The sequence below is a fragment of the Grammomys surdaster genome, unplaced genomic scaffold (genome assembly GCF_004785775.1).
Source record: "Grammomys surdaster isolate TR1022 unplaced genomic scaffold, NIH_TR_1.0 215, whole genome shotgun sequence".
Taxonomy (NCBI): domain Eukaryota; kingdom Metazoa; phylum Chordata; class Mammalia; order Rodentia; family Muridae; genus Grammomys; species Grammomys surdaster.
Window position 1 is genome coordinate 3,703,006 of NW_021604660.1, and position 20,659 is coordinate 3,723,664.

General features: G+C 39.2%; 1 protein-coding gene across 2 annotated transcripts in view; it reads left to right on the plus strand.

The window, feature by feature from the left end:
* Window positions 1-20,659, plus strand: part of Fam184a (family with sequence similarity 184 member A) — a 116,858-nt gene that overhangs the window by 73,052 nt on the left and 23,147 nt on the right. For both annotated transcript variants that reach the window (XM_028772614.1, XM_028772615.1), the window contains exons 7-10: window positions 1,349-1,510; window positions 3,938-4,059; window positions 4,484-4,634; window positions 19,825-20,037. In XM_028772614.1, the coding sequence (XP_028628447.1) occupies window positions 1,349-1,510; window positions 3,938-4,059; window positions 4,484-4,634; window positions 19,825-20,037 (648 nt within the window). The remainder of the gene's footprint in view (window positions 1-1,348; window positions 1,511-3,937; window positions 4,060-4,483; window positions 4,635-19,824; window positions 20,038-20,659) is intronic.

The window sequence follows — 20,659 nt, forward strand, 5'->3', positions numbered from 1 at the left end:
TTATATTGACAGAGCCTGGACTTTAGCCTAGACTTTCTGCTAAGTTCAATAATCTTCCAGTTGTTACCCGGGTCTTCCTTACTGTAAGTCATTTACCATTGCTGTGCACAATTATTCACAAGCCAGATCAGCACAAAGAGTTATGAAGACACAAATGAGCAATATGGAATACAGAATTGGAATGTTATGATAGATAAGTACTCAAACACTGTAAGTGGATGCTATCTATGACTCTGTCAGTAACCTTTAAAAATCAGGGATGAATATGTATTTTATGACAATTTATATTTTTAAAATGACTCAGAGAACTTAAAACAACTGACCAGACCAGTCATAACCATGAAAGAAAATAGTCCACCTAGTCACCTAGATAGGTCTTAGGCTCAGAGAATCAAATGGATGAAGTTTTACCAAATTTTCAGATTCTTTTGCTATGAATATATGTTAGAGCACAGGAAGGGGAAATCTTAAATCATTTTACAAAGATTATGACCATTTAGAGACACTAACAAGATCACATTCTACCACCCCCAGACTCATTTAGCAAACACACAAACAGAAAGGCTACATAGAGGGTGCTGAAGGACAGTCTCCAGAGCTTTCTTTGTGGAATCTGTATTTGTAAGAAAATACTTGCAAGGAAAACATTCATGTATTTTAAAAGGCTTGCTCATTTTTTTCAAATGAGTTTTGACTTCATAGTATTTTCTTAGATTTTAAAGATCTTTAAATTCATGGATTGTAGCTCTTATAATTCGAGGGTCTCTGTTAACCCAGTTAAAACATTGTCCATTCGTTCCTAGTTCCAGTTCAAAGATTTTCTCCCCTGAGGCAACTTTTTATATGGAAATACAAATAAAACTCGAGTCTCACAGATACATGTAAGAGATTGCCAACATTGACCTAAGTCTATTGCCTTTCTAGATAGCACAAGGACTCGATTCATGATATATAAATGGTTCAATTTTTTTAAAAAAGCTTTAAAACAGTTTATATTTTCATCCTTAATGTAATCTTTATCTCACTTCAGATCCCTTTTGTGGTATTTTATTATCTAATATAACCAGGAATTTTCTTTAAGCCGAGAGCCCAAGGAAAGGTGTAGCCATGTCCTTGCATTATGGTCCTGGAAAGTAGAAACTGTAGACATGGAAGTCTAAAAGAAATCCCAGATGGTAAAGAGTATCATGGCCAAGTGCTTCTTCCGTAGTCGTGAAGTAAAAATAAAGTAAATAAAGTAAAATCAAGTAAAGTAAAGTCAAAAATAAGGAAACTGTCTCAGAAGCTCTGGAAATGGCGCTGCTCTGCCTTTGTACAACAGATTAAAAAACACTCTGTTCACTCATAGATTGGCCGCCTCCAAGATCTGGTAAGGAAGAGTGAACAAGGTCTTGGCTCTGCTGAAGGACTCATTGCTAGTCTTCAGGATTCCCAGGAGAGGCTTCAGAGTGAGCTGGACCTTACAAAAGGCAGGCTAAAGGAGACCAAGGATGCCCTATTAAATGTTGAGGTAATTGCATGACTCTTCTGTACTCTAAATGTCTATAAAAATACAATTGGGCCACTTTCCTTAAAGCCTCTGTGGGCATCATTGTATGAAATCAGTGTATTAGTTCCTAGGACTCCCATTAAAAAGTAATCCAAATGCTGGGATTTGAGCATAACTGAAATGGTTCGTCTAGATGTCTAGGATGAAGGTGCTAATGAGGACATCCTCTCTCTTATGTTGCTAAGAGGAAACTGTTTTCTTTTTGCAGCTTTTTGTAGCCCGGGAGGTTGTTTTGCATTTATTCACAGGCTTTTCATCTCTGTCTGTCTCCATATTATCATCTCATAAGTGTGCTCGTCATACTGGATTAAGGAGGCTGTTGCCCTGATACAGCTTCATTTCAATTAAACTGCATAAATTCATAAACAATTAAACTGTGTGAGCACTGTTTCCAAATCATCAGGTTGCATCCTGAGACACGCTGAGTCTAAGGGCTGAGATTTCAGGAAGGCTTTTTACAGACACAGTTCAATCCAGGATAATTAGTATGTGCAAGTAAGTTCTTTTTCTCGTCGAAGCTTGCAGCTTTTGCATATAGCAAACAAGAGCTTCTGTGACTTACAAGTCTCAGAAGGCTCCACCTTCCCCTCCCTCTCTTAAGATGTAGAGCAAAGTTTCAGAACCTGTAAAACTAGGCAGACAATAGACGAGAGTTCTTATGTCCTCCCTCAGGAGTAATCTGGAGTGTGGGCTTCAGTCAGGCGGGACTGGTCCTGTGAGGATTCTGCATCCACCACTTACTATGTCACTTGGACACAGCTGCATTTTCCTCCCTGACACTTTAATAACACAGAGAGCAGGATAATCATACTTTTCATGTCACAGTTATAATAATTAAAAGGGCTAAGCTGTTTACACTATGGCACTCAGCAAAGTGTAATCACTCGGTTGGTGTTGGTTTTGGTAATAGTATAAGTTTTTACCTTAGAATTGGTGACACTTCAAATATGTGTGTGTGTGTGTGTATGTGTGTATGAATACTTGCTGCAGTTTCTATCCTGTGTGTATATAATTGTATTCATGGCTTACCTAGGGAATAACTGAGTGTATTTTAAATATCAATCGCATTTTATTTTTGAAGTCTGTGACAAAGTAGATGGCTTCTGTTTACATTTCTCTAGTGGCTATATGATACTATATGCTAATATGCCAATAAGTTTGCACACAATATGTAATGCACTATAATAATATAGTTAATGTATATGATATCATACGTTGTCTATACCCTCAGTGGTAGCAGTTTTTTTACATACAGCTGAATAAGATGACTAAATCATATTGGGAGGTGGTGTTTTACATAAGCAAAAGTAAATGAGGGAGGAAGGTATTTTAAATTGGTAAATCTATTTTGTTGAAAGTTGCATGTGGCCTGCGAGCATGTGTGCATGTGTTGTGTTTATGTCAATATGGTACCTCACCTTGGTATACACCGTATTCCCAACTTTAATGTATCTCATCCTGTAATTTCAGCCTCAGGGACATCTGATAAGATACATCTGTCCTCTGAGGCCACCTGCATTCACATGCACACATGCCAACACATAGATATGTACACATACACATAATAAAAATAAATCTTAATGCAGAATTTCCTTAAATAGGAAATGCTTTAAGTATAATTACATTAATGTTTAGTGCTGCCTGTTGTGGAGAGAAGGCTGAGGGTTGGGCAAGGACAAGTGCCTGAGTTCACCTTAGTGGTTAGTTTGTTAGCCATGTCAACAGTGTCTTGTGAGAGTTTCAGTACTGAGTATAACCTTTATAACTGCTATGCTCTGTGCTGTCCTGAAATAGCCCATCATAGTGACCAAAGGCTAGCCGATGCCTGTTCCTGTTTTGCCTGGTGCTCTTGGACAGCCACAGCACTTAGAATGGTCCACAGGTGACACTTTCGTCTGTATAGTCACCTCCAGCCACCGAACTCAGTGAATCACTTGATTAATGCCAATCTGCAAGGATTCTTCAGAGGCCATGTCATGATTGTAACATTAAGTCCATGGCCATGCGGCTTCACGTTACATAAGAGAAACATCCAGTCAACTTAAATTCCTCATAATCGCTTTAATCATGCTGATGGCACACAGATGTAATGATTAAGCTTTGGATAAGTAGTCTGATTTTAAACAAGAATATGAACTCATTAGAAGAACATGGCAGTATGTTTATGATTTTTTAAAAAAGCTTTAATAAACTAACTTTAAATTGTTTAGGTAGTATAAGCTTTGATTTAAAAAAAATAAGAGAAGAACTTTTCAATACAGAATGTGCTCCTTGTATTTTGTTGAAATATCGTGACTAATTCTCCTAGCTAGTGTATCAGAGGCTGCCGTGTTGTTGTTCTGTCTGAGTTCATGGAGGCCTGTCATCATTTGTCCTTCTGTTCCTCAGGCTGAGCTACAGCAAGAACGGCACAAGCATGAACAAACACTAGCCACCATGAAGGAAGAAGAGAAGCTGAGGGTGGACAGAATGGCCCATGACCTGGAGATCAAGTGGACTGAAAATCTTAGGTACACTGGGCTCTGCAGTGCAGTCTCACCGTGGGAAGTATTCCTGTGATAGCTTCCTTAAAAGATGTGCTAGCAGTGGCATTGTCAGTTAATCTTTCTCATGATTAGATGCAGAGAGGATTTAGAAATCCTTTTTCCCCTGCTTGAATTCAGATTCACTTTTTAAATTTAATTTTCTTGAATGCAAAAACAACCAGAGAAGTAACGAGAAACTAGAAGACCTATATGTTCTCACGCCTAGTCTGCCAACGGTAGAGTAATAAGTTCTTGGTCAAGTGACTACTTTCTGTAAGTTAGCCCAGTGGCATTCATACTCACAGACCTGAGGATTAAATGGGCTTTTAGAAACCCCATGAGCCCCTAGAGATCATTCCCTGAGAGAAACAACTGTCTTTACAAAGCAGATGCCTACGATTTATTATAGACAAGAGTGTTCCAAGCTTCGCCAGGAGTTGAGGCTTCAACACGAAGAAGATAAAAAGTCTGCGATGTCCCAACTGTTGCAGCTGAAAGAGAGAGAGAAAACTGCCGCCAGGGATTCATGGCAGAAGAAGGTGGAAGACCTCTTAAACCAGGTAAACAAGCCTGCTTCTGTAGTCGCTCCTCTCCTTGGCACTCTCTAGCTGGAGAAACACAACCCGCTGCATGTGAACTCACTGTATTTTCTTTTCCGTAGGACAGACTTAAAACATTTGTTTTAAGTCCAGAAACATAGTCGTATGAAACAGTATGCTAAATAAATCAGTTGTGTATGTGATCCCAAATTCTGAGAAGAATTTGTAATGTTTCAATTTGATATTTGAGTAGAACACATAGGCTTTAAATGGGAAACTCAGCTAGTTTTTGAAAATGTAAAAATCATTTCATTTCTAGCCCTTAGAAGCCATCAGGGCAGCAGAAGATATTCAGTAGCAGTGTCCTGAGTTGCTAGAACTGTTTACTCAAGTGAGCAATTGGTACTGGTTGCTCTTACTGGTCTATGCCTTAAGTACTGAGACAGTATAGCATAAACAGAAAGTGGTAGTATGTCTAGCTCTATATGATTTCCAGAATGTTTATAGCTATCATTAACATTATTTCTACATTTCACTTATTTACACAAGCTCAGACTTTATGGACTTTTTACACTCTCCTGGTTAAACCAGTAATTAACTAGACCCAATCGTATGCATCACCAAGCAAGGTAATCCTGGTAAACTAGTAATTAAATACACTGACTGTGTGCATCACCAAGTAAGGACAGAACTAAGGCATGAAGCAACTCCTAATAAGTTAGTGCTGAAAACTCTACAGATATCTTAGTCTTTCCTTTCTGTTAAGACTGTGAAGAATTTCAAAATAGAATTCATAGTAGACTGTCTTTAAGCTAATTTTTATGTATGTAAAAACATGTATTGCCATTTCAGGAATGGTTGAGGTCTACTCATTTGTCTCTGGTTTCCATAATTTATATGGAGCTCTGAAAAAGAACAGTGTGTGTGTGTGTGTGCGTGTGTGTGTTGTGTGCATGCGTGTGGTAAATCATTTGAAGCCTTTGGAATAAGAACAAGTAAACAACCCTTGCTGGAGGTTGGCATAACATTGGCATGGCTTACTAGTGCCCTTCTGTAGACTGCTTTTAGTTTATTATTTAGGGACCCAAAGTGGTAGATTTTCCTGGGCAGACTCCCCTATCCTTCTGTCACATTCTACACCTAGCAAGGTATAGTCAGTTCAATTATGTATTAATATGGAAACCATCCCTAAAATCTCTCTGGTATTTCTCAGCCAGAAAGTGTAGAACACAGATGTTTTAGGGACTACATTTATATTGTAAAGAAATGTCACCACTTTCCCCATCATTTTTCCTTAAATTAATCTTTATTCTTTTGTTATTATTTGTGTGTGCACTTCCATGTACATTGTGCATGTGTGGTGCTCAGAGGGCAGCTTGCAGGACTCGACTCTGTCCTTCCACCATGTAGATTCCAGGGACTGAACTCATGTCATCTGACTTGGTGGCAGAAACATTGCTGGCCCTATTCTTGTTATTCTTGTAGTCTCTCTTGCATTAAGTTGTCAGAGGTCATCCTTGTTCTGTCTTTTCTCTTTGCTCCTTCCTTTCTTTTCTCCTTTACTTTTCTTCTTTGTGTCTCTTCGGTGCTTAATACTAAGAGGTTTTCTTTTAATAGTTCATTCACTCCACTTTATATCCCACGGATATATTTTAACTTATTTTAGTTCTTGTTGTTGTTGATGATGATGATGGTGGTGATGATGGTGGTGGTGATAGTGTAGGGACTCACTGTGTTGCCCAGGTTGATCTTGAACTCTGGGCTCAAGTTTACTTTCTCTCTCATACTCCCAGTATCCAAACCTATGGTTGTGTGCCAGCAGGCCAGGCTTCAAGTATTGGCCAGCACAGCCTGTGTACTTTCTGGACTAGTGTATACACCACAATTTACAAACAAAACAACTAGGTTCTTATTCAGCTATAATATCTAGAAAGTTATAAAGAAAACACCTGACAGTATTTTCTGTTTTTAATGCTAAAATACTATCACATATTCATTTATTTCCATCTGAAGGTAGATTTTATTGTGATTCATTTATTTATCTCTACTCAGAACAATAGCTGAGAAATAAAACTGATCCAAAATAATTATAAAGTAGTTTATTTTGACTCACAGTTGACAGATTCCAGCCCATTCTTGGGTAGACCCATTACTTGTGAGGCCTCTGGTGTGGTGTCAGGATGTCAATGGCTGAAAGCATTGAGTCACAGAGAAGTCATAGAGAAGACTTATGGGGGCAGGAAGGAGAAGGGAAATGGAGAGGAGTTGGGGTCCCACGGTCTCCTCTTCAAGGGCTTATCACCAGTGATAAAGCTGTGTACCAGGCCACATCTCTCAAAGCTCTACCACCTCCCAATAACACCACCCTAAGAGCCAAGTCTTTATCTCATGGGTTTTCAGAAGACATTTACCATCTAAACCATTGCACTAGGTAAGTTTTATGCATCCCACATGCAAGGATGGCAAAAGAATAAAACAGGCATTCCATTTCCTGATGTGAGAAACGGGAAAGGAAGGAATTATTCTGAACTGCAAGGCAGCCACAGTGAGACCTAAAGGCTTGAAAAGCACCTCTTCATTCTCTGCCCTCTAAGTGCCACTGTAGCTGAGGTCCCAGAGGTCCCAGCTTCCAGAGACAAGGAGACACTGGGTTACCAGTCTAGACCCTAAAGCTTTCGAACTTCAGCACCACCACCCTACCCCCAGCTTTAGGTGGCTTGCTAACAGTGAGGCACAGGGTCACTGTGCCTTTAGAAACCAAGAAGACAGGTGATTCACTTTCAGGGACATTCTTCCCTCTTCTTCCTCCTCCTCTTTGCTTTTTTATATTTTTTATTGCATATTATATTTACATTTCAGATGTTATCCCCTTACCCAATCCCCCCAAGCCCAGGAACCCCCAGCCCATCCCCCTCCTCCTGCTTCTATGAGGATGTGCCCCCACCTACCCCTCAACTCCCACCTCCCCACCCTCGAATTCCCCCACATTCAGCGTCCATTTAGAGCTATGAGTTTTCCTCATGGAGTCCCACAAGTTTTGGTATGCTGTGTCATTTTCATTAAGTTCTAAAAAGTCTTTAATTGCTTTCTTTATTTCTTCCTTGATGAAGTCATCATTGAGTTGTTCAGTTTCTACGTGTATGTGGGCTTTCCATTGTTTTTGTCATTATTAAAGACCAGCCTTAGTCTACGGTGATCTGATTAGAATGCAAGGGATTATTTCAATCTTTTTGTATCTATTGGGGCCTGCTTTGTGACCATTATATGGTCTATTTTGGAGGAGATACCGTGAGGTGCTGAGAAAAAGGTATATTCTTTTGTTCTAGGATGAAATGTTCTATAGATATCTGTTCAATCCATTTGGTTCATAACTTCTGTTAATTTCATTGTGTCTCTGTTTAGCTTCTGTTTCCATGATCTGTCCATTGCTGACAGTGGGGTGTTGAAATCCCCCACTATTATTGTGTGAGGTGTAATGTGTGTTTTGAGCTTTAGTAAAGTTTCTTTTATATATGTAGGTGCACTTGCATTTGGAGCATAGATGTTCAGAATTGAGAGTTCATCTAGGTAGATTTTTTCTTTGATGAGTATGAAGTGTCCTTCCTTATCTTTTTTGATTACTTTTGGTTGAAAGTAGATTTTATTTGATATTAGAATGGCTACTCCAGCTTGTTTCTTAGGATCATTTGCTTGGAAAATTGTTTACCATCCTTATACTCTGAGGTATAGTCTGTTTTTCTCACTGAGGTGTGTTTCCTGTATGCAGCAAAATTCTGGGTCCTGTTTTTGTATCCAGTCAGATTTTTATTGGAGTCTTTTTATTGGAGAATTGAGACCATTGATGTTAAGAGATATTAAGGGAAAATGATTGTTGCTTCCTGTTATTTTTGTTATTAGAGGTGAAATTATGTTTGTATAACTATCTTCTTTTGGGGTTGTTGGAAGATTACTTCCTTGTTTTTTCTAGGTTGTAGTTTCCCTCTTTGTGTTGGAGTTTTCCACCAGTTATCCTTTGAAGTGCTAGATTTGTGGGAAGATATTGTGTAAATTTGGTTTTGTCATGGGGTATCTTGGTTTCTCCATCAATACTGATTGAGAGTTTTGCTGGGTATAGTAGTCTGGACTGGCATTTGTGTTCTCGTAGGGTCTGTATGATGTCAGTCCAGGATCTTCTGGCTTTTATAGTCTCTGGTGAGAAGTCTGGTGTAATTCTTATAGGTTTGCCTTTATATGTTACTTTACCTTTTTCCCTTACTGCTTTTAGTATTTTTTCTTTGTTTTGTATATTTGATGTTTTGATTTTTATGTGACAGGAGGTATTTCTTTTCTGGTCTAGTCTATCTGGAGTTCTGTAGGCCTCTTGTATATTCATGGATATCTCTCTCTTTAGGTTAGGGAAGTTTTCCTCTATAGTTTTGTTGAAGATATTTACTGGACCTGTAAGTTGAGAATCTTCACTCTCTTCTATACCTATTATCTTTAGGTTTGGCCTTCTCATTGTGTCCTGGATTTCCTAGATGTTTTGGGTTAGGAGTTTTTTGCATTTTACATTTTCTTTGACTGTTGTGTCAATGTTTTCCATGGTATCTTCTGTACATGAGATTCTCTCTTCTATCTCTTGTATTCTGTTGGTGATGCTTGCATCTATGACTTCTGATCTCTTTCCTAGGTTTTCTATCTCCAGTAGTCTCCCTTTGAGATTTCTTTATTGTTTCTACTTCCATTTTTAGATCCTGGATGGTTTTGTTTCATCTCTTCACCTGTTTGGTTGTATTTTCATGCAATTCTTTAAGGGATTTTTGTGTTTCCTCTTTAACTGCTTCTACCCATTTACCTTTGTTCTCCTGTACTTCATTGAGGGAGTTATGTCCTTCTTAAAGTCCTCTATCATCACCATGAGAAGTGATTTTAATTCTGAATCCTGCTTTTCCGGTGTGATGGGGTGTCCAGGGCTTGCTATGGTGGGAGAACTGAGTTCTGATGATGCCAAGTAACCTTGGTTTCTATTGCTTATATTCTTGTGCTTGCCTTTCGCCATCTGGTTAACTCTAGTGCTACCTACACTCACTGTCTCTGACTGGAGCCAGTCTTTCCAGTTATCTTGCTTGTGTCACAACTCCACAGGGTCCAGATGTCTCTGTGATCCTGTGATCCTGTGATCCTGAGCTCCCGATGCTCTGAGTGTAGTGGCTCCTCTAGGATGTTTCAGGATATCGTGTCTTCATGGGAGCAGACCAGCAAGGTGCCCCCTGCTCTTGGTGCAGTGGCTCCTCTAGGATGTCTCAGGATATGGTGTCTTCACAGGGGCAGACCAGCTAGGTGTCTGCCCCAACCACAAGGACCAAGCGAGGGCTTGTTTTATTTCTTTGAGACAGGGTCTCACTATATAGCTCTGGCTGTCCTGGAACCCTCTATGTAGACCAGGGTGGCTTCAAATTCAGAGATAGATATGCCTAACTGCTGGAATTAAAGGCATGCCACCATGCCCAGAGCCTTCCCTCTTTTGGCTGCTGTAAGAACTCCTTAGCCCATGTTCGCTGGTCATGCTGATGTAGTAGGTGGTCCTCAGATATATTTCAGTACTGCCTTAAAAACCTGCTCTCTTATATTTACACAATGGATAGGCTTGGGATTTTCAAAATCTTTATATTCTAATTACTTTTTGCTTAACAATTGGATCTTTTAAGTTGTTTGTCTCTTCTTTAAACCATTTTTTTCTTTGAAGATTTTTTAAACATGTGTGAATGAGCAAAGCTCAAATGTATGTCTGTGCAGCACATACCTGCCTGGTGCTAGTAGACGTAATAAGAGAGTATCAGATCCTCCTCAAAATGGAATTATGGGTAGATATGAGCAGCCATGTGGTGCTAGGAATCAAACCCAGGTTCTCTGTAAGAGAACCAAGTGTTCTTAACCACCGAGCCTTCTGTACAGCCTCCCGTTTCTTGACATCCAACTCTGACCTTCGAAACTACATGGAGATCAGTTAGCTCAATATTCAGTTCCTCTTCTTAAGTTCTGTTTTCTGTAAGACTCAGATAGAGAAGCCACTGTCAGCAAAGGTCATGGCTTTGCTGTGGGAGGGACGGCCATCACCCCAGTTTTCTGCACTGGGACCTTCTCCTCCACCTGAGCCCTTCTCTGGGTGGCCTTACTGTCCATACGTCTACCACCCTTTTATTTACCCAGCATTCCCTTAGTGTTCTCTAAAATGACTGACAGCTCCCTGCACCTGTCCACTTGTGTTTCTGAAAAGGCCCGTTTATAGTAAGACAGGCTTCTCCAGTGTGCAGCTCAAATCCAGCCTTGTCCTAAACCACACCCAGGATGTTGGATCTTTAAAGTTGTTTGTCTCTTCTTTAAGACGTTTTTTCTTTGTAGATTTTTTAAACATGTGTGAATGTTTTGCTCAGAAGCGAGGAACACCCTTACTCCTTGGTACCAATCGTCCTGTCTTAGCTTGGGCTATGCTGGTGGCACGCCATAGATACTAGCTTTTGAACATAAACATTTCTCATGGCTCTGTGTTCTCACATAGTGGACGGCATGGGGAAGCTCTCTGGAGGTATTTTTGTAAGGACAGTACCCAGTAATGAAAGTGTTGTCCCATAACCTAACCCTGCCCAAGGTCTCACTTTCTAGTACCATCCTATTGAAGGGTGGGATGGCAACAGGAGAGTTGGTGTGCTGGGGGCACAAACATCCAGTCCATAGGTTTTGAGAATCCCAGCATGTCTTGCAATGTTTACAGCTCTGTATGTCGGTGACATTCAATGTCAAATTCACAGGTGTGATATCGTCCACCATTCAGTTCTAGTAAACCGTCTCCTAGAATATCTTAGTCATCTACCCTTTAGAATATATTAATTGCTTTACATGTATGAATATTTTTGCTTTGCATGTATGTATGTTCACCCCATATGTGTGCTTGTAGGTGGGCATCAGATCCCCTGAAATTGGAGTTACAGATGGTTGTGAACCACTATGTGAGGTTTTGGACCTGAACCTGGATCCTCTGCAAAAGCAGAAAGTACTTTTAACTTCTGAGACAGCTCTCTACCCACCCCCCAACCTTGTGACATTGGAAAACAACATTACAGTCTCTAGAGTTCATGCTAGAAAAGAGAATTTAAAAGATAAAATCACTTCATTTTTTTCTCTGCTGTCCTGATTTCCAAGGATTATCCCAAGATAGTGGTAATACAAAGAGGCCAAGGCAATTTTGTGGTTCTCTTCTGCTCTTTGGAGAAGGCTGTGCCCTACAGCTGTTTGTGTGCAATACCCAAGTAGTTAGGTTGCAGCTATCAGAAGGACTTTAGAACAATAGCCCTTCTTTCTTTCTGTACCTTTTGGTAACCGTCACATTTTACCCTGGACTCAGGTCACATGTTCTAGCCTTAAGTATCCTGCACAGGTAAGTCGACTGGCCCACAGATCCATCAGAGAAGATAATCTAATCCTGGTATTCTCTAACCCTATTCCTATCCTAATTATCCAATGTGTGCAGATCACTGTGTCTTCAATTTCTTCTTAAATCAAATTTCTCCTCAGAACTGTTTTTTGTGCGCATGTTATAACTGTGTTGTGTGTTTCCCACTCCACGTTACTCCTGCTCTCTCTGACTCAGATTCTGAATGTCCCCTTTCTTCTGTGATCTTTTCTCATAGCGGCACTCTCTGGGGGAAGCTTTGCATAAGTCTATCAACAATGTAAGTGAGCGGCACTTACAGTTTGTGCACAAGGCATGTCGAACTTTTGGTTTTGCATAATAACACTGCTTTGAGGCTTTAACACACAAAAATAGACTTTGGCACATAATGTAAGATTTTTTTTGCATATGGGTACTAATGATATCTAACCTTCAACCATTCATTTGTGTATGTGCATTCATCTACCATATTGTCTTATTAAGTGTATTTCATGAAGAAGCTAAGCTAGATTTTCATCTTATACATAAAATTCATTATTTTAATTTTAATCTTGAAAGGCACGGTCATGTCCCTGAAGAATGCTAACTAGTTGATTATCAGAAAAGGGAATTAAATGCAAAATATGTTCTCTTTAATTAAAAATTTATTTTTAAGGAAAGTATTAATAGACTTTACTTAAAAGGAATAAGTATTTGGGAAAATTCATAAAATTTAAATATACTTTAGGTTTTCATGTCATAATTTTTAACAAATGAGGTAAATCCCTTTCCTAATAATTGGCAAAAGAGTTATGTTTGACTTTTATGTAGATATATGTCCAGAAATTAAGCTTCAAAATAATAATTCATATGTTTCTCTTTGAAGAAAAATAATGAGTTTATCTGCATATCAAATCCCATTAGTACCTTGTCCTTCTTTATGACATTACAGAGCTGAATGTCTCTGAATGTGTTCCCTGACTCCTTGCTACCTCAGGGCAGAGGTCAGTACATTTCTCCTCGAAAAGGCCTGTGATGATGTGTGCCTTGTCTCAGGTAGTGGAGGATGAAAATATTAAAGGTGGCCACTGCCTTTGCTGCTGTCCTGTGAAACACACACTCACAGGAGTGTCAGGCAGCGGAGCAGCTATGTTCCCGTGTACCTACTTATAAGCAGAATGTAGCCTGCCCATACTTTCCCAGACAGAAAAAAAGTCTAAGTCTAGTTATGTCCTGTGAATCTTTAATATTTTCATTTTCTACTACCTGAGAAAAGTCAACTCTCCTATCAAATAAGTAAATTAAAAAATAAATACGACTAGCTTAATTTTTAAATACATTTTAAAATAAGTGACAGATATATTTATCCCAATTTTGATGAACAAGAAAGGCTACATTTAAACATTCTTATTAACATTAAAATCTCATAGCTCAGAGTAATAATCTTGACTTGATCATTTCTGTTTTCAGCTTAATATCCAATTTTTTTGATGTATTTGTTGATTGGGATAAGAACCCAAATAGAATGTGATTGTTGTCAAAATGAATTACATTGTATCTCAAGACATTTTGATGACATAACTATTCCCCTTAGTGGTTAAAAATATACTAATTAAATAAAAACTAGATCATTGACTTAATATAAGTGAAAAGTACATTATTATAAATGTCTATTTGTACCTGGGTCAGAATATCTTTATATATTCCCTAAGCCAAAAAATAGCATTAAATATTATTAAACAATCCTCAATTAAACCTCTGATGTGACATCATAATTGTCATTGGTCACCTTTCACCTTCATCATGCATAACCAACCTGAATTGTTAGCATGTAGCACTGGGCAGGGAGGTTTTCCTCACTAACCATACACTGACCCAGCTTCCCAACTGAAAGTTCGTGCTTGGCAAGGGGTGGCTTCTTACAGGCCATCCTTAAAACCATCACACGATTGCTAATACATCTGTCTCTTCTTTGCAGATGCTTCTAGCTTGTTTTAGTTAAGATTGAGAAGATAATGGGAAACACAATTTATAGCATCTCTGAGAAAATTAAGAAGTGTCCCTGTGGCTCTTAACTGCTAATTTTAATTTAGAGTCTTCCAAGAAAACCATTTCCTGGAATTACCAAATGGATGGTTTCCAGAGTGGCCATAATTTCATGATCTCAACTATGTTCCTCTTTTTAAAAAATATGTTTTTAACTGAAATATGATTTTATTGCTTTCCTTCTCCCTGGAGTCTTTAATAATAGCAAACTAATAGTCTTTAAAAACTATCAAAATGTTTCAGCACCAATGATCTATAATAGTTCATGAAAATGTATGTAAGCCATTGACATGCTGATAAATTATTTTTATTGTTCTCCACTAAGCCTAAGTTAGCAGTTTTTAGTGTTATTTTCAATACTTAAAAGTACCAAACTTTTTCCAATTAAGCTGGTATGACTTTCAATAGTCCTAGTTATGTACTGGTGGTAAAAGAGGGGCCCATGTTTAAATTCCAGCAGAAATGTAATGTGCTGACTGACACTGAAGAAATGGAGAAAAGCAGGAGCCAGTGACTGCCATAGGAAGTGCCTTTGCAAGCACTAGGAAGGTCTTCCCAGGCCTGGAATCATAGCGCTTGGGAGGAGAGGTGGAAAGATAGGGGTTCTAGACCAGCACCCTAGGATACAGGACAACAACAATTTTGAAAATAAAAAAAGAATAGAGAAAATTCTGTATATGGTGGCCTACACCTGTAAGGCTGAGACCGGCCTAGGTAATAGGGTGAGACCCTGGCTTATAAACTACAGGTAAACAAAGCAAGAAAAAAATGGGTCATGTATCTGAATACCGTGTATACCTTATAAATGCCATTTTGGAGGGGAGAGAAGAAAATAAAAATTCTCTCTAAAAGGGGGAAAATCACTAACCATCATCAAATAAAGCCCAGGGTACATTTGTGTTGAGGAGGCCATCCACAGCTGGCTCTGAATTCTGCTTCGTCAACACCTGCAAGTCAGCGCACCTTTGTGACCTCATTTCCATGGTGGCATTTTCTTTTTCCCTCTGACACACTTGGGATATATGTCCCACATCAGTGGCTTTAAGCACTAAATACTAAGGTCTATTAAAAATGTGCCCAGAATCCACTGAGAATCTTTGGTTATAGGACATAAACCACTATTTTATCAGATATATTATCTATATTTGGTAAAAACTATTATTTTATACTTGGTGTCCTTTTTTATAAATCAAGCAAAATGAAATGTATTCTAATGTATCTCCAGCCCGAGTCTCTGTCCGATGCACTCCAGAGTGTTTGCCATAGGCAGTGCACACTTACTTTGGTAATTAGAGACAAACCGGTTGTTCAGCCTGGACCCAGTTCTGACGTGAAGCACCAGAATCTCAGAGGGTCCAGAGATTAACGTACAGCTAGATTCCAGGGTCATTTGCTATCTCTTGGGGGTAGATTGTATACTTTGTGTGTTCTTTAACTCTGGTAATAAGGTTGAAGAAGGAGGGAATTAAAAACCAAAGTTGGTAGGTTAATGTTGTGCCTGGTATCCTGTCACACAAGCCGTCTTAGCTTCGAACTGTTTTAGAGTTAATATACAATCTACATATATTAGAATACTATTAGTTACCACATGACTCTATTCATTCTTGTATTTACAGTGAGCAGCTACCACGTGCATGTGGTAAAGGCCCAGGCCATGCATGAGGGCTCCTCAGACAGGCAAAGCTTCCTCCTGTAAAACACACCACATATCTTAATATGTTTTCTCCTTGACATTTCTACAAAATTCTCCCTTTAACACCATGTTTTCTAAAAGAGACTCAAGCTTTTCTTTTCAAAAGCTATTGTTGAGTGGTAGAGACCAGAAAATGGCAATTGCTGTCAGCACAGTTAAATTTTTGAAATTGCTTACAAAATATAGAATACGTTACTTGACTACACCTATATTGACTGGTAAGGATTTTTAAAATAGGGATTAATTTTTCTGAAATAAAGACTCTCGTGTTTCTTTAAAATAGGGCTGGCAAGATAGCTTAGCAGCTCAGATCACTGGCTGTTTTCCAGAGGACCTGCGTTTGGCAGTTCACAACCCTCTGTAACCCTAGTTACAGGAGACTCTTTTAACCTCTTCAGCATTGCATGAACGTGGTGTGCACAGACCTAACAAGCAGGCAAAGCACCCATACGCATAAAAATAAATAAATCTCTTTAAAAAGCAAATGGATAGAATGTTGAAAATTGATAACATATCAAGACCCAAATACCGTAAAGTACTTAATTTGAGTATGATATATAAATCAAAGCAGCTGCTTTTTCTCATTTACTATTCAACAAGTAACTTCATAGATGTTCTGTACTCCGTAAGAATATTATTGATCAAGATTGTCCAAACATAATGCAGACCCCATCCTTGTTTTACTTTATGTTGAATTAAAGCTCCTTGATATTATTATGCAGTTTATATCCACATTAAACTCAGATGCTTAAATAATTGCTATAAAACTTTAGTTCATTTCACAGTGCTTTAAAACATTAGTTTGTATTACACTGGTTTGCTCATTTTCTGTCCTTTCTAATGGTATGCAATTTTCCCGCAAAATAAAGGCCGATTTCCTTATTGCTGCCTTACCAATATGTTTTCTGCAGTGCTGCATTGCATGATAAGGCTTACTGCATATGATTCATGTTGCTGCATTGAACATGAATGTGAATACTTGAGCGTTTGTGTGCTTCCAATATTAAGAATATTAAAAAAGTATATTTGACTACTAAATTGCATGTATCTCTCTGCATATAATGTCTATTACTTTCTAGAGTGTGTATATTCCAATATTAATCATATATTCTAAGTTGGAAAATAGTTTTTTGGAGTTCTTTTAAGGTAAAGTATATTATAGTGTATAGTATTTAAACTGGAGAAAGTTTAAACTGCTTATATTTAAATGTGTGATATATGTGACAATTCTTTTTATATTAAAGTTATTTCCTCATAAGCTTCACCTTTAAAGAGTGCAAGTCTAAGTCAATCTGTAATCAGATTAGTAGAATTTGATGTAGTGTGATCGAGCTAACACAATGGGAGATGTACAGAGGCAGTGAACATTTAAAGCACGTATCACAAAGACATAAATATGTGTAAGGCAGCAGTTAGCTTTTTACTAACTTAAGCATTCAGATCTGTGTTTTTCAACCTGTGAGTCATGACCCCTTTGGGGTCACGTATCAGATATTTACATTATGATCCATAACAGTGGCAAAATTACAGTTATGAAGTATCAACAACAATAATTTTATGTTGGGGGGTCACCACAACAGGAGAACTGTATTAAAGGGTCACAATATTAGGAAGGCTGAGAATCACTGATTTGGAGGATAAGATCTGGGACTCCTGGCAGCCCAAATAGTACCCCTGAGCAAAGCAAAACTTCATGTCTCCTCTTTCCAGTTGAACAAGGCTGTGCCAGAGCATACAGCTTGGAGAGGAAAAGGCTAGTTCAATTTCAGTTCCCACTAAAGGAACTTAGAGTGCCAAGGAAGAGCTTCGAGAATATCAGTTAAGGTCGTACATGTGATACACACTGTCCCTGACTTTCCCTTGTGTATTCTAGCAAGTTAACACCACGGAAACACAAGGCAGGCACTGTGAGATCCATCCTGATGCTGAGGCCCTACCTTTTGTCTTGGAAGACCACACTGGCTGGGCAGAGGAAGACTGTTGATTACAGATCGGTGTTCACAGTCATGTTTGCTGCAGTTACATTTTATGCCTTGCCCTGTCTTTCCGGGCTTTCTTTAGTAGTCATTTCATCCTGGTGAGCCTTTCATAAAATCCCAAGCACATAGACTCTAATCATAGCCCACAGCATGGCCTTATCTGTTGCTGTGGTTTTATTCATTAAGTTAGCTATGTGTGGTCATGCACACCCATAATCTTTGAACTCAGATGGATTGCTATAAATTTCAAGCTAGCCTGAGATGCAGAGTGAAACCCTGTCTCTTTTATTTTTAAGAAGTTGCATTGCCTGGAGTCAGAGACAGTTCCTCCTTTAGCCCCCAAATCTGAAAAAAACATCTGAAACCTGCCATTGTATACAAATTAATAATTCATAAAATTCCAACAGTCAAACGATTTCTTTGGAAGTACATAATGACAGATCAAACATCTATGTCAGTTGTGTTACTTCTAACCAGGGCTTGGCTGTTTCCATGACGGCATGTGCCGACTCGTTCATTAATCCTCATCTGTAACTCTGTTCCAAACCCTTCCTGTAGCTAGTATTTCAGCCAAGCTCACTGCATAGATTTATCCCTGATGCTTTTAGCTTTCCTTGTTTGCCAGTGAGTAGCTTTTCCCTTTTGCCTTCCTTTGCACTGCTGGTGGGACCTGGATCTTCTTTGCTTTGGAGCTTTCTCTGTGAAACATGCTGAGTTGCCTGTTCCTGCCACCAACACATCAAAGGAAAGTTTTTGCGGATAAGAACCGAAAGGGCTCCTCCTCACTGTAGAGCGCCCTCTGCTGTTGGCTTTGGAGTCTACAAGCACTGTTTTACTTTGGTATGAGTGGATGGTGTCTTAAATTGTTTACAAGGCATATTTCATAACTTTCTATCTGGACTCAAGTTCCGCTTTTCTTCAGATTTCTAGAGTAAGACTCACTTAACACCATTTCAGCTTAGAGTAACCTGTAGATGTGATCAGAAATACATAAAAATTAAACAGTATTTATAAGTACATAATATACATAGCACATGCTTTCTGTTCTTTGAAAAGACGTCATTTGAATTAAAACAGCCAGAGGTGGTGCTTGACATACTAAAGCTGATAGATAGCATTGGCTCTCAAAAGGAACAATAAATCACTTCCCAGTTCTCACCGTTCTTCCAGGCCCTGGGATTGGCACTCAGCATTCAGGCGTGGTAGCTTATAGCTGCCTGTAATCTCAGCTCCAGGGGATAGGATCCGATGTCCTCTCTGGCTTTTGTGGACACCCTCACAAATGTGTGTGGATATGCACACACAAACACACTCACACATCAAATAGATAATAAGTAACAACCTGACAAATGTTTCAAAAGAGCAGGTCTTCAGTCCTCAAATCATCTTGACTAACAGTTACTGTGTTGTTTCTTGTATGCCAGAAGCTGCTCTAAGTGAAGGCATATGGTGTGGAAATGCCCACTTCCCACACAGTGGCGAGGTAGATACCAGAAGAGGAGGCAGCTCTTCTTTCTGAATCCACAGTCCTAATAATCGCACTTAGTACCTCACCGAGAAGCCATTTAACCTGTAGTAAATCTCCTCAGAGCCACTTTATCTTACAAGAGTGTTAGTTGCCTCCTGTTTCTGTTATCATTATGTTATATGTATTCCAGTGTGTTATTGCAGCAGTTATATGTATCTGCATAATTTTATAAGCATGGTAATTAGACAATTTGCAAGATAATTTCTGAAGACAGACTTAAACTAGTGATAACTCTCAAGACCAGACTTTTGGGCTGGCGAGATGGCTCAGCATACAGTGCTTCGGTCAAGCCTGACAACTTGAGTTCAATTCCTGTAACCCACATAAAGGTAGAAGGAGAGAACCGACTCCATGCTGCTCCCCTTTGACCGCCACATACATACACCGTACAGACATCCAATAATAACGGTCCATCTTTGAATTGGGTTTTGGATGTAGAACAATTTTAACTTGAAATGGTTGTTTCGTCAGACCGGTTGACCTGCTCTTCCCCTTGGGCCAGCAGTTGGTAAAGCATGCCTTGCATTTACTCTCTGTTGTGTGTCTCTCTGGTGTAGATCTCCCTGCTCAAGCAGAACCTGGAGCTGCAGCTCTGCCAGTCACAGACGTCTCTGCAGCAGCTGCAAGCGCAATTCACTCAGGAGCGCCAGCGACTCACGCAGGAGCTAGAGGAGCTGGAGGAACAGCATCAGCAGAGGCACAAGTCCCTCAAAGAAGCACATGTCCTCGCCTTCCAGACCATGGAAGAAGAGAAGGAAAAGGAACAAAGGGTAAAGTTCCAGGGGAGTGTGTTCAAAGACCATCTAAGAGATTGATGATAGTTAGCTTTTGATTCCTGTAACAGTCTATGGTCTATATGCAACACAACGTGAGAATTTGAAAATCTAATAGGAATCATCAGCCTCAGATTCATAAGAATTACATTGGAACTCTAATCCCTCCCCCTTCTCTCTTTAAAACATTACACATTGTTTTACTGAACTGTTCTCCAGGGGGTCACAGTGCTTAAACACACACACTAATTGCCCATAATTGCAGACACATTAGAGCAGAGCTGACATTCTGTTCGTCTGTCATAAAGCCAAGCTGAGTACATCATTGGCTCCTTAGCAGTTAACATTTGCAACTGTTTTATTTATAGTGTATTATTATTGTAATAATCTTTCACCAAAAACTTTTGAGACAGAGGCTCATCTGCTCAGGCTAGCCTTAAACGCACTCTATAGCCCAGGCTCACTTTGAACCCCTGATCCTCCTGCTTCAGCTTCCTCAGTGCATGGGTTATAGATGTGTGTCACCACACTCAGATTTTTATCAAATTCTAAATTTGTTTTTACTCTGAGCCGAAGAAGAAGAAGAAGAAGAAGAAGAAGAAGAAGAAGAAGAAGAAGA